Source organism: Ammodytes marinus (assembly GCF_949987685.1).
Source record: "Ammodytes marinus genome assembly, chromosome: 1".
NCBI lineage: Eukaryota > Metazoa > Chordata > Actinopteri > Uranoscopiformes > Ammodytidae > Ammodytes > Ammodytes marinus.
The window spans coordinates 16,675,120-16,692,136 of record NC_137230.1 but is presented as its reverse complement, the minus strand read 5'-3'; the positions used below and the strand labels follow the sequence as shown (position 1 = coordinate 16,692,136).

The 17,017-nt window shown below is 39.3% G+C and overlaps 1 protein-coding gene across 1 annotated transcript in view; it reads left to right on the top strand.

Annotated features, from left to right (window-relative positions):
* Positions 1 to 11,118, top strand: part of prtga (protogenin homolog a (Gallus gallus)) — a gene marked incomplete at both ends in the record, with an annotated part of 31,497 nt that extends 20,379 nt beyond the window's left edge. The window contains 9 exons of the mRNA XM_080028382.1: positions 5,721 to 5,816; positions 5,948 to 6,134; positions 7,097 to 7,224; positions 7,585 to 7,755; positions 9,061 to 9,231; positions 9,357 to 9,480; positions 9,586 to 9,727; positions 10,027 to 10,140; positions 10,699 to 11,118. Coding sequence (XP_079884508.1) covers positions 5,721 to 5,816; positions 5,948 to 6,134; positions 7,097 to 7,224; positions 7,585 to 7,755; positions 9,061 to 9,231; positions 9,357 to 9,480; positions 9,586 to 9,727; positions 10,027 to 10,140; positions 10,699 to 11,118 — 1,553 coding nt within the window. The remainder of the gene's footprint in view (positions 1 to 5,720; positions 5,817 to 5,947; positions 6,135 to 7,096; positions 7,225 to 7,584; positions 7,756 to 9,060; positions 9,232 to 9,356; positions 9,481 to 9,585; positions 9,728 to 10,026; positions 10,141 to 10,698) is intronic.
* Between the last annotated feature and the right edge of the window lie 5,899 nt (positions 11,119 to 17,017).

Below are 17,017 nucleotides of genomic sequence, written 5' to 3'. Positions count from 1 at the left end.
TGTGTCTTTTCAGCAGCTGCTGGATACAGTTTGTGGCATATCACAGCTCTTCTGGCCTTTAGGTCAGATTCATGTTGGCCGTTTTTTTGTTTGAGAGAGGAAAGGGGGATCAGGCCATTGTAGTGGACAACTGACCATCTGTGGCCAAAAGGGGTCAACCAGGTGGTCAGCAGCTGACTTGTAAATCAGGAAGCCCAGTGCTTGAACGGGATCAGAAAGAGATGAGGAGGCACTATAAATGACTATAGGTGTTAACTCTAACTGTCAGCTGCAGGCATTTAGTTTGTTAGACACTTACTTCAAGGGATTAAAGTTTAAACACCACGATTATTAATGCTGGTGCTATAATGCACCCACTTTTAAACTCACAATAAATATTAATATTAATTTAGCTAAATATTAAGTAATGTGTAACACTGTCTTCGGATGCATTCCAGAAAGAAATAACTGAGAACCAAATATGATTACATTCTTCCAAATAATTTTTTAGTCATTGTCAGATTGGTTGTATTGGTTTTTATTAATATGGAGAGACCTGATGTTTTAAAAATCACCTGATTGCGCTCACAGCTGCTGATAAATATTATACCCTTTTAACTTAGCAACATCAAAAATAAAGCTTCCGCTGAATAAGAAGAGTTCTCTTTTTGTTCCTCTCTGATAAAGGAGCTTTGCAGGGCTGTGTGTCGAAGTGAGGGATGCTGTTTTGTGTAGGCAGATTTATTATGTGTTTTATGAGTGCTTTGAGCAGTGTTGCTGGAGGAGCATTGACATCAAAGACTCTCATTGTGTTTGGCTTTGAGAGCCACAAATATACTTTATTAGCCAAGACTTAAAGGAAATTCAGCCTCTCACCGACCGAGCTGTAGGGCAAACAATGAGCATGTCTTGTGAGCTCACTATCTTGCAGTTCTGAGATTTATTTCTCATGAATTAGCTGCAGCACTGTCCACAAGGGTAGAGACGTAAAATGCAGCATCTGACCTCCTGTGTGGCAACTCATCCTGTGTCAGAGAAAAGCCTGCCGTGCTGCGAGGAATCAGTCTAAACTGCCTTAAAGCTTTTTTACGGATTAGTTCTTCCTTCTTCAAGACATTTTACTTATTTCGGTTATAGGGGAGAACGGGGTAAGTAGGCACACTATTTACTCTAGTGAGAATTGCTCATCACCAAAACATCTGTCAATAGCCATTCCTACATTAAATTGAAGCTTAAGGTGTTGGCTAGAAATGTGTGTCTCTCTTTTTTTCCAACTTATTGTAATGAAGAAGTAATTTACCATCAAAGACACTCTGACACATTGTGACAACCAACCCCATCAAGGGGTCAGTTGTCACACACTATGGGGTTGTTTGTCACAATGTTATCTTAATGGGAAAAATCTTAAAAAGAAGGCAAGGAGGCAGAACCAAATTTGAATGTTTAATTGCATTGTCAAGTTGACAAATAGGCCTACATAAGTTACTGTAGCCTTGGCAGCTGGTCTAGTTTGGTATGCACTGGGTTGTTTTGATTTTGTTGCCCTTTTTTATTTTGCTTGCTAGCTGCCTTTTCCTGCTCTATTCTTTCCTTCTCTGGGGTGTCAGTGAGGATACAGCTTGACAATTTCTTTCGTTATTGAGTTCCTTTTCTGGCTGCAGCCTTGAGATAACATGTGACAACCAACCCCCCAAAAAATTTGACGACCAACCCCAACTTGAATTTCTTGCTAGCATCAAGGCCAACAACCATCTGACAGCTAATTAGCTTGCTAACCACAATCTAAACTATAGTTTACCCTTCACACTTTCTGAGGGTAACAAGTGTTTTGTTATAAACCCATTGTGTAAAAGCCTAGAAGAAAAATACTGAGAAGCAAAATATTTTGAATTTGACATGAAAAACACAAAACATCCTCTCACCTGAAATGCAGCAGTCTAACTCCAAGGAAGTCTATGTATGTGACCTCTGATCCCAATTCTGGACCTTTTTTATATCAACATTTCAGAGCTAGCGCGCTCTGGTGGCGAGATATAACGAATGTGACATCCAACCCATGTGACAAATTACCCCGTTCTCCCCTACTGCGCGACGAATCAAAGCCAAATGGTTTGATACACCACAATTCATAGAGGATGTTGTTTTAAAATTTCAAAAAGAATTGAAAGCAAACTTGAAAGCCTAAAAAAATGTAAAACAAAATAATGTAAACAGGTAGACACATCTAGAGGCAGCCCTGCTATAAAACCATGATGAGTGCTAAAACCTGCTCCGATGTTAGCGGAAGAGCCTTGAGAATAGTCATACAGTCAGTGAACTCACTCATTAGTATGATTTATAAAACTACATCTACTGTATCTAACGTTTGCTAAAGTTGTGTTAATATATTGAGCAAGAGCTTGTTTTATTGCTAATAGCTTTCACTTTTCATTTGCAAAATGAAGAATGTGTTATTTAGTTTTTTCGGAAGTTACACAGTCTTTAAAGGTGATCAGTTGATGAGCTGGGGCACACCTTAGATCTTCTGGTAATTTGTTCCAAAAGTGTGGAGCATGAGAAACTGCTCACTGATAAGAAATTATGGAATGTGCAGGAGCCGGTGATCAATGATTGGACTATTTCATAATATGTAATGCAGTGGTTGTCAGTGATTGAAATGGTATTTACTGCAATGTAGGTATGTTGATATTTACATACAAGAGAGCAGACAGGGCTTTCTACTTTAGCAGGGAAATGACATTAATGAGCAAGAGAAAGTTTGTTCTGTGGGAATATTTTTCAATACATTTCCCCTTCTATTAGGAATATTATAGTTTAACTTTTTTTCTGAATCATTATTTGGAAAATGTTGTAGCTGCATATTGAATTACTGTCCACAGATTTGATTTAGGAGTGCACATGTTGTGTCCTCGAGGCAACCAAATGCTGCCTGTTGATTTTTCTCAGCAGGGGATCCCTGAAAATTCAATCGGCCTGTACTGTAAATGGCAGCTCCTCTAATACAGGCGATGTTGAACACAGCAGCCGTCCCTTTTTTGCCAATAACATTGATTCTGAAGCTACCCGCTGTGGCAAAAGTGGATGCTGCTGATTCAGCTTTGTGTACAGCTCTAGAAGTACATGCTCTTAGCTTGCTGTTAAATTCTATGACTATGACCATCCACATGATTGAAAGCACACCCTGAGAGAAAGGAATGTGTTTGAGGGGCTCCCGTTGGGTATAGATGACACGGTGATGTGACCTTTCCTCGCATGTGTTTTTTCTGCCCTGGCCACGAGAAGAACATAGTTAGTAGTTGTAGTAGTCAAGGCTTAAATACCTCTCATACCTGTTGGCACCAGGCAGCGCTGTGTGCATAACTGTAGATTTATCTCACAGCTGCAGGCCGTCTTACCTCCTGTCCATTCCTTTTTATTTAACACGAGGTAAAGCATGCATGGTGTGAAAGCTTTATTTTGAATTCTGGACATTTTGTGCCTAACTTGCTTATGCATCAGTATGTGTAGGTGTGTTGATTTGTGCAAGTAACGGAGAAAGGGGGGAGGAGTGAGGAGTGAGAGAGAGATGATAGATGCTGGTGTGAGGGTTCATGGGGGAGATGACATTTATGGTCCCTGTTCAGGCCTGGTTTGCTGCGGCCTGGGGGGCCTTTCGCAGGCCAGAACAAAACCTCAGGGCCCAACAGGATCTGCATTTTGGCTGTAAAAAAACAAGGGGTGACCACAAATGGCTCAAATATTTCCTTTAATACAACAGCTTAATTTATGAGAGTGAGACCATGTGAGAGTAACTTATTTGGAGTAACGCAGCCTCATTTACATTTTCAACTGTTGCTGTGTCCAATTTTCCAATTGGGTAGAACTGAAAAAAGAGAATTTGTTATACAAATTTGAAATATTTTTACATAAAATTAATTTCAACGTTTGATCAGAAGTAGTGGAAAAAAATCATCTACGATAAAGATAAATGTTAGCTGCAGCCATAATATCAGGATCATATACATAATACATTGGGTTAATAATGGCAACTATTTTATTAGCTATGGTAGAGAGTTGGGTTTAAGTAGTTTTTTTAGTATTATGGATACAGAAGTAACAAGTTGTTTGTGTGTTTGATTTGACCACATCACGTTTTTATGTGAGAGCTCCAGGTTTTTGTGAGTGAAAAACAAACCCTGCCTCTCAGATTTCTCGGGAAACTGTGTCATCACCTACTAAGTGGCATTTTATTTTGACTCTTGGTGTTTCCCTGTTTTTCCACTCACTTCCTCAGCTTGACCCTCCCCCTTCAGAGAGAGGCCTATAACCCCTCCTTTTGCAGGATTTAGCTTGCCCAGATTCCATGTCAAAGGTCGTGGCCCAGATGTCACCACTTCCCCCCTTGCAGAGCTACTCTCTCGCATAATTACGGCAGGCCCATTGTATTGTGAGGCTGGGTAGAGGTGCAAAAAAAGTTGAAATAAAAGGACAGTTTTTTATTTTTTATTTATTACTGCAACATGAAAAATAAATAATTCAAGATAACTTATTTTCATCTCCCTTCCAAGACTTCTATCTATTTCTTCCTGCAGCTCATGATGCTGTTTAAATATTGTCTCCGCAAATAGCCATGCAGTTGTGGGCACGGAGAATCCCCGAGCAAAAGAACAGGCTCATCTCATGTTTCACACCCATGACCTCAGATTCTTAGAGTTTAATCTCGGCCTGACCTGCTGGCCCTGGTGTGGCTCCACTGAAACTCCTTAGGGCGGTGTGGGGGTGCTAGTTGCTGGACTCCACCCTTCCTAAACTTATCTAACCTCCAATTCATCTCCTGTGGTCTCCCTTTTCTCCCTTGTCTCATACAGCAATAGAAGTTAGTTTGTTTTCTGCAGTTAAGACAGTAGGACTCTCATATTAGGGTCAAGAAAATGCTCTGATCGTATTCTGTCAATCAAAAATAGTTGCCCACTGCAAAAAATCAGTTTCCTCTTAAAAATACTATCTCTCCATGCCAAACTTTGACCAAGCGTTTTTAGAAACTTTAATAAATATTTGAAGTTGGGGATCAGTGGGCATTTCTCTTTGTGTATGTTAGAGTTGACAGATACAACTCACAGCATTGATATTGTATGCAACATTCAAATCGTTACCTCGATCATCATTCTTTGTGGGCTAAAAGGGACATTTGGCCAGATGGCTTTTGTTCGGAATCAGGGTCTTCAGGGTCAGAGCGCCCTGAAACTGCTGTTGACCGTCAGCAATGTCCTTCCCAGGGGATTTTGTCCAGCTCCTTAACCCCCCTTAGATTCTGGACCTGAATAGGAGTGGCCACTGACCACTGACCAGCAGGCCTGAATGGACCCGGAGAAGGGGGCCTTTCGTATTTGCAAACCAAAGACTTGGGGTGACAGGGTGATGGATAGTCGGGTCTCTTCTGTTCTGCTGCCCTGAGTGTGGCCGAAACTGACCAAAGGACTTGCGGCACTGATTATCTGTCGCAATGCCTCACCTCTAGTTCCCACCACACCATCACACCAACTCTGACCCCACACCCACACAGTCCAGCTCTCTTTCATGTATCTGCTCTGCTTCCTTCCATTGTCATCCTGAAATATTACATTGAATGCTGAGTGCGGGTGAAAATAAATCTATCCGAGTTTTTACTGAAGTCCACATCAGGACTTTGGGTTGTTTTTCCACATTTCTATGATATAATGTCATTACATGTTTTTGGTTTTCTTTATTTTTTCTTAATGTAGATCCAAGAAAGAAGTACCACGTCAGGCTTCTGGCTTATAATTCTGTGGGAGATGGCTACCAGGCAGACCAGACTATCAGCACCCCTGGATGTGTCTGTAAGTCACAAAATATACTTGAGACATTTTGTTTCCAGTTTGTTGGAAGCGTGACGGCGTCCCTTGTATGTACACTTTTCATATCTACGAAAATGCATGAAATGACATCACTCTTAATGTTTTTCTCTCAGCTGTTAGAGATCGAATGGTGCCCCCTCCACCTCCTCCACACAACGTGTACACCAAGACTAACAGTTCCACCTCTGTATTTCTGCACTGGAGCCGACCAGCCTTCACCTCCAGCCAGGCGGTCAACTACACTGTCCGCTGCAACCCAGTGGGCCTGCAGAACGCCTCCCTGGTGCTTTACCTGCAGACGTAGGAACCTTTTCATCATACAACTTCACACTCAAAGCTGTTTTAATATGTTTTCCTGGACACACACACACACACACACACACACACACACACACACACACACACAAGTTTGACATATTTGGTCTTTCAAAAGTGTAATGGCAAAAGTTTTTAGTAAGTTGATTTGTGTCTTATCAGCCGATGAACAACAATATTGTTTGGTGCAGCTTTAATACATTTGTGGGGATAACTGTATGTCGCTTTACTGTTTCGAGCAGTGTTTTACAGCTGTGTAACAAATGTTACTGTGTGTTTTGTGGAGTTTACTGTATCATGGCTTGGTCTCACAGTTCAGCTCTTATCTTAACAACATATTGTGTTATTGACATTACTTCGACGTTTCAGAAGGAGTTGATTGTCAAAGCCTCAGTGTCTCTACACTATCAATAAAGCATAAAAATGCCAAAAAAATACAAAAAATATCTACAACACGTAACAACATAAATACTTGAGTCACACTTGTTGGGGAAAGTTTACTGGTCATCAGAGCACCTCAGTTGTGGCTTTTACCAGCAACCAACTGAGGGGTTGTTGCCGGCACAGCTCCATATCACCATCTGCTGGGCATAACAACAATTTTATTATATGTCGATTAATACAACTAACTACATAATTTTAATTTGAAAGACACGTTACTCTTTCTTTTCTTTGTGGCACGTTGCATCAAATGCCACTGAATGCATTTGATTAATGATACTTATATTATCATAAAACAATCAACATCTGATAAAAAAAAGGCTTTAATATATGATAAAAGACAAAAATACACAAGGGTTTTGATGATCTACACAACTGATATCTCCAAACCTCAGAAAATCACATTGAACTGATTTGGATGATAGATCCTCGTCAAGGCAGAATGAGGTGTAGCATCTTTTGAGTGAACTGGCCCGTTAAGCCTCTGTTGTGTCTTCCTTCTGCAGGAATGAACAGAAGCTTCTAGTGCGAGATCTGGAGCCCAACACCAAATATGAGTTTGCTATTCGTCTTCACATTGACAAGCTGTCCAGTCCCTGGAGCCCTGTGGTCTATCAGACCACTTCCCCTGATGGTGAGTGTGTACAAAATGATCAAATGTTACACTCTCGTCTCTTACCAAGACCCCCCCAATCTCTGGGGTTTTCCATATGTTTGTTATTAGGTAAATGTTACTTTCCTTGTAAAGATATATAGACTTACAATAGCGTATTGCAGTACATTTATTGGTTGAAATTGTTAATCAAAAATGTCATTTCATGTTAGGAAATCAGCCTTTACATATTTTTATTTTCCATGAAAACTGGTTATTCACACAATGATTATTTTCCCATGTTTAAAGTTTCTCAGATGATTGTAAGGGCCCCGTCTGACCTGTTATGGTGTATCATCGTATTTTCATTTAACATTGTTCTTGTCATCTTTTCCCTCCCAGCTCCAACTCTGCCCCCGTCCAATGTGAAAGTGACTCTGATTGAAGAGGACACGGCGCTGGTTTCATGGAAACCCCCAGATGACCCCAACGTAGCTGTAACACATTACACCATCCTGTACGCCTCCAGACACGCCTGGATAGCTGGGGAGTGGCAAGTGCTGCATAGAGAAGGTGAGAGAGAGAGAGAGAGAGAGAGAGAGAGAGAGAGAGAGAGAGAAAGAGAGAGAGAGAGAGAGGGAGAGAGAGGTTACACAAGTGTGCAGGGGGAGGGCAGGAGGGATTCACAAAGCCTTCTTCCTGTCCCACACAAATGGTCCATTGGAAATCAGTAACTAATTTCATCCTCCAATCTACATCTCTGTTCATGGTGTCAGGACAAACTGAGCTCACTGCTTTTGTCTTACTGATAATAAACCAGTTAGGACGGTTAATGTTGGTACAAAAAAAGACTTTGATTTACCTTCTTATTGACATTTTCCAAACAAAGACCATTGTGTTACGTGTGCTACTTTTGTATATGTACTGTATATATATATATATAAGTTAACTTAATATGGAGAGCTGAGAAAATATCCAAATCTCTTAAACGATTCCTCTCAGACACATGCTTTGGATACTATTAAGCTTTTGTTGTATCTGGTCTGTGACACAACTTAGGTTTTTTCAGGAACAGATGACCCCAGGAAACACACATTAAAGTACTCACCACCTCCTCCCCCCCACTGGTGAAAGCGTCAAAAGTGAAGCTGTTGTTCACAAAGCCCCTCCAGCTCAGCCCTTCCCCTCACACTGATCACCCCCTCCTCTGCTGGAACCTTGGTGATGTGTAGACCTGGTGATCCTGGATAAGGGAATGTGTATAGCCCTGATCCTCTGACCCTCTCTAAGAAGCTCCTCTCACACACAGCACCTCCGAGCCATGAGGATTCTATTTATGTTTGTCTTTCACTGCATCACAAATTCCTCTTCTTCAAAGGTCAGCTGACTGATCTCCACAGAAACATATTGGAGAAACAGATGTGTTTATTCAAGATGAACTATTAGCTTAAAGTTAATAAAGTAAATTAAAGGCCTACTTCACCAGTGGGAATATGAAGGTGTATTGAACTCTGAGATCCTATGTAGTATAACCCTACAGTTTGCCCAGTTGTGACATCACAACTGGCTACAGCTAGGCAAGTTGTTTCCCCCTGTTACCAGTCTTCATGCTAAACTAAGCTAATCAGCTTTGGGTTCCAGCTGCATATTTATTGTTTAGATGTGACAGTAGTATCGATCTTCTTATCTAAATATCGACAGAAAAGCAAATATGTCCCATTTCCCAAAATGCCCAACTATTCCTTTAGATATTACCACTAAATGCACTTCTATACCCAACTTTAGTATGCGATCACTATACGATCTAAGAGTGGAGACATAAAAAGGCAATATATTCACAATGTGCAGTTATACAGCAGCGTTATTTCTCACCAACAGGGAGCATCACCATGGCTCTGCTGGAGAAGCTGAAGCCCAGCCAGATTTACCTAGTGAAAGTTTCTGCATCCAACGACATTGGAGACGGGCCGTTCTGTCAGACGCTGGAGCTGGCTGTGCGAGCAGATCTCTCCTCTGGTCACGATCCCCATGGCTCTACACACTCCACAGGTAAAGGGACATCGACATCACCCTGTCAGAATCACTTGATATCTTTGGGAATGGAGTTTTCCCTTTATGAAGCTTCAAATTGACTATATTCTCCCTTTAATCTGTGTTTCGTTCGTCTTTCACAGCCTTTTCTGACGGCTTCTACCACCTGGACCAAAAGTCAATGACAGGAATCACCGTGGGCGTCAGCATCGCTCTCATCTGCATCATCATCTGCGCCTTTATAATCGTCTGCAGAGGCAAAAACAGGTAACGCAGTCAAAGCAGTGTTCTGATAGAAACAGAGGCTTATAAATGTTTTTTATAAGACAGTTTTGTTGAGTCTGTAGTGACATCATGTTTGTTTCCCTCTAGGAAATTTTCCGCTGTTAAAACGTACGGAGAAGGAGGGAGTGCATCTTCCCCGGTTGCAGGACATCTGGCCTCAGAGGGACAAGCAGAGAACGCTGACTTGGCCGTGCCAATGATGAGTCAAAACCATTTCATTGATGCCAAGGTACTTACAGCAAAGCTTTGCACAGCATGTAATGTGGTCAAAAGAAACTGTGGCCTGTTGTATTTCAGTCCTGGGAAATGATTGACCATGTGTTAAATATTACTCATCTTTTGGGAAATTGGAAATGAAGATCCTAATGATAGAGCTATTAACGAAAATTATAAAACATTAAGAAAATCATGGAAATTGGAAATTTCAGAGGTAAAGTAATTTAAAAATGTTTCATGTTCAATCCAATTAATTTTAAAATTAGTACTAGACATGGCTCGTACCTTTTCAATCTTACAATGTACTTGTAGGGTGGAACAGATCTCCTGATCAATTCCCTTGGCCCTGTTCAGCCCAGCACTGAGAAGAAGGAGAAATGGTTTTCCTTCGGCAGTAATCTGAAAAAGGACAGTAAAGCAGTACAGGTAAGGTTAATAAGAATCAAGAGCCCTGCTTGTTTAATTGTCATTAGCAATTTGTAGATTGGCTCTGACTCTGACTGTCACCATTTGTACTGTAGCCTTAACCGTGTTGGGGATCGAAATCTTGCTTCAGTTTAAAGCATTTCTTAGCTCAATTCAAGTCCCCTAACTTAAACCTTTGTATTATTTCTATATATTTTAGTGCATGCATATGGTCCCCAGCTGCTCCTTTTTCTCATTTGGTAATTATGAATGAAGAAACATGAGGGTTGTCTGGAGGATATAGAGGTAGTTGTATATTTTTTGTTGTTGTAAATGATACTCTAAGAGCGACAGAAATTCAGCTGAAACGTGTTTTAGCAAGTAATTAATATCAACAGAGCTTTCAGGAACCTGTAAACAACACTCACATTTTGTAAAATGATATCAAGAGACTTCTTGAGCTTTTTTGTAATTCCAATGAATAAGATCTTTGTGGCATGAAGGTAGGTTGCAGCTATCTGCAGCTATAAACACTCACAAGACTAAGTGAATGCTTTTTTTCTTTCTTCTGCGCTATAGAATATGAGACATGTCGTCGCCTCCTACCAGACCGGTAGCACAGTGTTGACTTTTGAAGAGGAGCTGTCCATGTCTCCAGACCAGCCCATCACCCTACAGGGTCTGCTCTGGAGTCCCGGGGTTGACACGGAGGGCTCCTCCAACAGCGAGGGCAGCCACGCAACCAGCGACTCGGGCCGTTACTCTCACAACGAGACGGAGTTGACAAACCTTTCGTCGGGTCAAAGCAGCCGCCCACAGTCTCTCTCAGCAGAGGACAGCGGAGGCTCAGAGTGCAGCGGAACTGTGGAGGAGCCGGGCGAACTGACGGAGGAGAGTCAGACTAACCACAAGCTAACCGAGTCTGTCGAGATAGGCCACTGTCATCAAGAAGCGCAGAGCAGTACTCAGTCGGCACTTTGTCTTCAGGAATGTGTGTGAGACGGTGTTTGTGTCACCGTGTGTGCGTGTGTGTGTGTGTGTGTGTGTGTGTGTGTGTGTGTGTGTGTGTGTGTGTGTGTGTGTGTGGAGGCAGTGGTATACTTGCAAAAGACGTCAGAATGTAATGAAGTAGAAAAACAGCTGAGCATATCAGTGTAATGCTGGTGTTCTCACTACAGCTTCATATTTGTATTGTTCATTTAAACTCCATGTCAGTGATTGTATTAGTTTGACATCAGATCATACGTTCAAAACTACTTATATCGGGGCGCTCCTGTGGCCTAGTGGATAGAGCGCGTACCATATTGGCTCCGGCCTTCGTTGCAGTGGTCGCGGGTTCGAATCCGACCCGTGGACCTGCATGTCATCCCCCCTCTCTCTCTCTGTCTCCCCATTTCAACTCTGTACTATCTAATAAAGCTTGAAAATGCCAAGAAATTATCTTAAAAAAAACTAGCTATATCTGATAAACATAAGAAGAAAGAAAATAAGGATAGATTCCAAAATGTCAAACTAATCCTTTAACTATGTAGGCGCCACTAAGAGAAAACAGGAAATCGTTCATCCACAAAACCCTCCTGCAGATATTTTCCTAAGCAAGTGTACCATATAGCCTGAATAAGTGTGAGGGAGAAAAGGTGCAAAGAAACGATAGAAACTTTTTTTTAAAACCTTTATCCTCTTTTGGTCCAACACACAATGATCAGGAAGCCAGCTGTTGGCAGGGGAGGGTCATTTGATTTCATTTGATTTCTTCTTTCTGTTTCATTCAATGAATGTCTTTTAATTTTCTCTTTATTTGTTTATGTTTTTGAAAGAAAAAAAAAAATCTCACCCACCATGAATGTTTAAAAAAGTCAAAAATGTGACAAAAGGGTCATTTCTGACATTATTTAAGAGAGTTTATCACTGGAGCGAAAGGGAAGTGTGAGTTCCTTTTTTGCTGAATATCTACCTCGGTTTGCCTCCGTGTAAGCTCCCACTGTATATTTAATACCTGCTACTTATACCTACATGATGCGATGTTCTGCTTCAGTTACATCACATTTGATACTTCCTGATGACTTATTTTTCTTGATTGTGTTTTCCTCTTACTTTGTTCTGATGTGTGGATGGTGAGGGCGCTGCCACTTTTTCTCGTCTCGTTCTGCCTGTTATGTGGAACGAAGTGTGGGAAATTTGTTATTTATCGCCTCAGATGTCGCTGAGGTGCTGAGCCAGTATTAATAATATGTTTTGTTAATTTTGTCCATTATTGAGTAATGGCATGAAAAGATAATGAATGTATGAATTTGTGTTGTATGTCAATGTGCAGCCGCCCTTGCCGTTCCTGTTTTATACTACCTTGTTTCAAGAATTGATTTTATTGTCTTATTGTTTTCCTAAACTCAGGGAACAAAGGTTTAGTACGTTTGAAAAGTCATGTAGTGTTACATGCTGAACTGACAGGGTATCTTCTCAGTACTAAACCGTTGTAGAGTGTAATTGCCTAATAGAATATGCTATGAATGTATCTCTCTGACATTGTGTGCCAGGAGCTCAGATGTTAACGCTGCCCTCCCCACAGATGGATAACCCTCTCTGTTGTTTCTCCTCAGGTCCTGTTTTTACAGACTCTTTTTTTTGTTTATTGACTTCTTCCTTTTTAATGCATGTAAAGATTCACACACCAGAAGTGCTTGCAGCGGAATGTCGGTTCAGAAAAGCTTTATAAATTGGCCTTAATGTGGAGAGCAGCCCTCAGATGCTGAAACCGAAGCCTAATCTTTCTGAGGGAGAAGCTCCGCGTGAGGATGCATCACATGAAGAAGAATGATTGTAGTAAAAGCAATGGAAGTTTTTAATCAGAAATGAAAGTGAAGAATTGAATGCAAACAAAAAAATGCTTTAAAAATCTTTATTTTTGTTAGAAGATAATGTACTACTGAGTACACATTGTAGTAACTTTTGTTCTGAGTAGTTTAATGCTTTGCCGTAGCGTAGATAAAGATTAGCACTTGTCTTCCAAGTAGTTTTTGTATAACCAGCCAATGTGCAGCGGTGACTATGACGCTATTACCCAAAGACGTGTTTGCTACCTTTGTTTATTTTAGTCTCTCATCTAATCTCTGGCAGAAGGTGATTGAGGAATGTGAAATAATCGAATAACACATAAGACCAAAGATAAAATGCGGCCTTTGAGACGAGTTGAGGTATTGCTCCTCAAACAAAAGCGTTGCACATCAGTGGCCTTGACCTGTGATTTTTATAAAGAGTGAAGAAAGTTTTGGGTTAAAACTCTGAGAAAGTGCCAGCAAGATACATGGGTACTCAATGCTGATGGAGTGACAATTAATAATCAATATTGTATGCACACGAGCCAAATTATTCTGTTGCAGAATTCCTCGAAAACCTGTTGCAAACAGACATCTGTACATTGTAGGTGGAATTATAAGAGTCAAATGCAGTGAATTATATTGATTAGTGTCTGTGTTGCAACAGTACAGTCGTGTGGAATTGTGCCCCCACTGATGTTTTTCGCCCTAAATTTACAAAATGTTTCAAAGGGTTTGTATTTAAGAGATTTCTTCTCATAGAACGAACATACTTTCTAACATGGGAAGTATTTAAATGGTAGGCTTTAATATAGACCATTTATCACAAACTGAATGTATTGCTGTTTTGGAATTATTTTACATAATACTAAAGATTTTGGAAAACTCAGTGGGGAAACAAAAGTTTTGACATTTCTGTATTCTTAATCAGAGGATTCTGCGGAGGATTCAATCATGGAACTTTTTTGGAGTGAAAAAGTGACACAATCAGTTTAACTTTTATTTTGAAAAGCAAACAATGGAAACCAAAGTTTATTTTTTAAGGTCACCGTTGCATATTGGCAAAAGATCAGTTGAAAATAATCCTATCTTTGTGTGAAATGTTGTCATTTTCAGTGTTCTCATACTTTATAATTGTATAATGTGTCAGACTAAGATAAATAGACAGAAAATGTGACCACTTATGTCCACAAAATCAAGCAGTCCTAGCCTTTTTTTTATATATCTGTCTTGTCTTTTAAAATAATCTTTTTAACACAGTTGAGTCATGTTTTACCTGCTTTTGGGAAGTAAAATGATAAGCATTTCCATTTTAACTTAACTCTGTAACGTTCTGTGTTTTAAAGGCTCAATTCATAATCTGTAAACTAGCACTCGAGTCGGAAGCCAAAACACTCTTTTTAAGTTTGTGACAAGATAGTGGCCTCTGACTTCACAAAAACAAAGAGCTGTTTATGTTTTCAACAGCAGTAAAGTAGGTTCTGAATTTGGCATTTTGCAGTTCACACAGCTATACAAGTGCTACCTCAGGTTTTTGTTTTTCTTATATTAGTGTGATCATTGCAGATTCAATAAACTGGGGTTGTCAATGTAATGTAAGATTGAGGTCAAGATGTTCCTCCAAATGAGGGACCCAGGCTGTTGTTCTGCATGTCTTTTATCTCATGAATGTTGATACTTTCCTATCCTATCATGTGAAACTTAAAAGGGATAAAACTCAGAGCTTGATCTGTGTGTTATCAGACTGGCTTTGTTTCCTCCCTTCTCTGAGCGCTGTGGGTCATTTACAGTCAAACTCAGGGGGACCCACAGCTGCTCGTCCTCAAAGACAAAGCAGGTTTCAAGTCTTGAAAATTGAATGTAACTCTTTTTGTAATTATTATTCTCGTATTTTCTGTTAATGTTTTGTTTTTGTTTGTCTTTGTCAGCAATGATCACTCACAAGTCGGATTTTTGTCCAAATGTTTTTTAGCTATGAGATTTTAGACACTGGTTAATAATGAAAAAGTCTGTTTCTCATAAAAGTTTAAATAAAATTACAAAAAATGCAACTTGTCTGCAGTTGTTTTTACTGAATGTGCTTTAAGTTCTAGATCTGGTTCAAATCAGATTGGGAATAGTTCTTTACATCCTTTATTTAAGTAAATACAACACTGTAAAATACTATGTTACAAGTAAAAGTCCTGCGTTAAAGTAGGCTATAAGTATGTAAAGTAAAATCAGGAAAATGTTAGTATTAGCAGTAACATACTCAGACGGATATACTATAATATATTATATAATTAGATGTTATGACTCATCCATTAAGCAATGTTTTACTGTTGCAGTTCACTGAGTTGGAGCTGCATCTAATGATTATTTTTATTATGGATTATTTCTCTACTCAGAAAATAGAGATAAATGCCTAGAGCCCAAAGTGACACCTTCACAATGTTTGTTGTGTACTATATCAGTATGAACCTATCAATATTTGCCATTGTACATGAAAAAAATAGTTGCTGGTTGATGTTTCTTCAATTCACTAATTAATTATTTTAAAGTCAATCTTAATTTATAACAACGCTACAATTTTAACTAATGTTGAGAAGTATAAGTAGGCATTGGCATGACACATATACTTTTGAGTAAATGTACTTAGTTTTATCACAGCTTCTACTTTAAGGCAATGTACTTTTTGCTCCTCTAATTTAATTTCACTTCTGTTCACAGCTATACTTATTTCCAGATATGCAGTTTAACATAGAAAACATGATACACTTATGAACTTTATTGCATTGTCATGTATAAGATTTAAGAAAATTAGTTTGACCATCTACAACAAATTAAAAATGTTTAAACTTAAGAGTAAGGGACATAACTTGTACAATGCAACCTTTACTTAAAGAAACAGAACATTTGTGCAACTTTAACTTCATAAGGCTATACTTTTGTTTCTTAAAAAAGTTTGTTTTTAAATATGTTAGATGGTATGACTCCTAAAAAAGTGACTAACCTCTAAACTGGGACAATTAAAGTTTAAATACACCCAAATGTCCAATTCTAAGCACGTTATTTTTAAAATGTTCGAAAAATCTCACATACTTTTCAATACCATATAGCCTATGATTTAATTGGTGAAAAATACCCTTTCTCAAATTGAATATGAGCTACTCTTTTTGCAATTATGTACAACTATGAGCTAAGCACGCGCGCGCAAACACACACACGCACACGCACACACACACACACACACACACACACACACACACACACACACACACACACACACACACACACACACACACACACACACACACACACACCACAAGTGACATAACCATGGAAACACTGACCTCTACTGTTATTACATGTAAACAGCAGACTTTACTGATCCACAATGAAATTACTTTACAATAATTCTGCAAAACCACAAAACTAATAATAGGCCTAAATAAAACAGCGAATGAAATAAATAAATATTTAAATTTTTAAGTGGTTTAATCTTTTCTGAGAATTCAACTTCTTAACAAACAAGCCATTTCTTCATTTGTCCCACAGCTGGGACATTCTAACCTTTAACAGCAGCAAAAGGGACAGTGCAACAGAGTAAAAGGCATAGTAAATTATTAAACAAATGTATTGTAGCCTAAATAAATAAATAACAAACAATTTTAATAAGTAGGCCTACAGTCTAATAATTAAGTAGAAAAAACACTGTAGGCTATAGTTTAGTGTAGCCTACGATAATACTGTGCATTGAAATTTCACGTGGTGACCAGACAAATTACCCAACAAATAAGACGAGATGACCTAATTTCATTGTAGCCTATGTCTTTCAATTGTTAAAATCAAAGGAGGGTGTGCTGTGTAATTGTAAAAACAGAAGGTCAGACATGAGTTAAGTCTGTAGCTTTATTTTTTATAATGTATTCTGTATGTCTGATGTCGGTATTTTGCAGTGTTTGCGAGTTCTTGACTCAAATTAAATAATAACCCTACTTAAATGAGCGCCATAGACACATTCATTATTTGTTAATATATTTTTTAAATGTTTTACAGTCTACAGTATGCCTATATGGTAGCGTATGTAGCCTTGGCCCTATGCA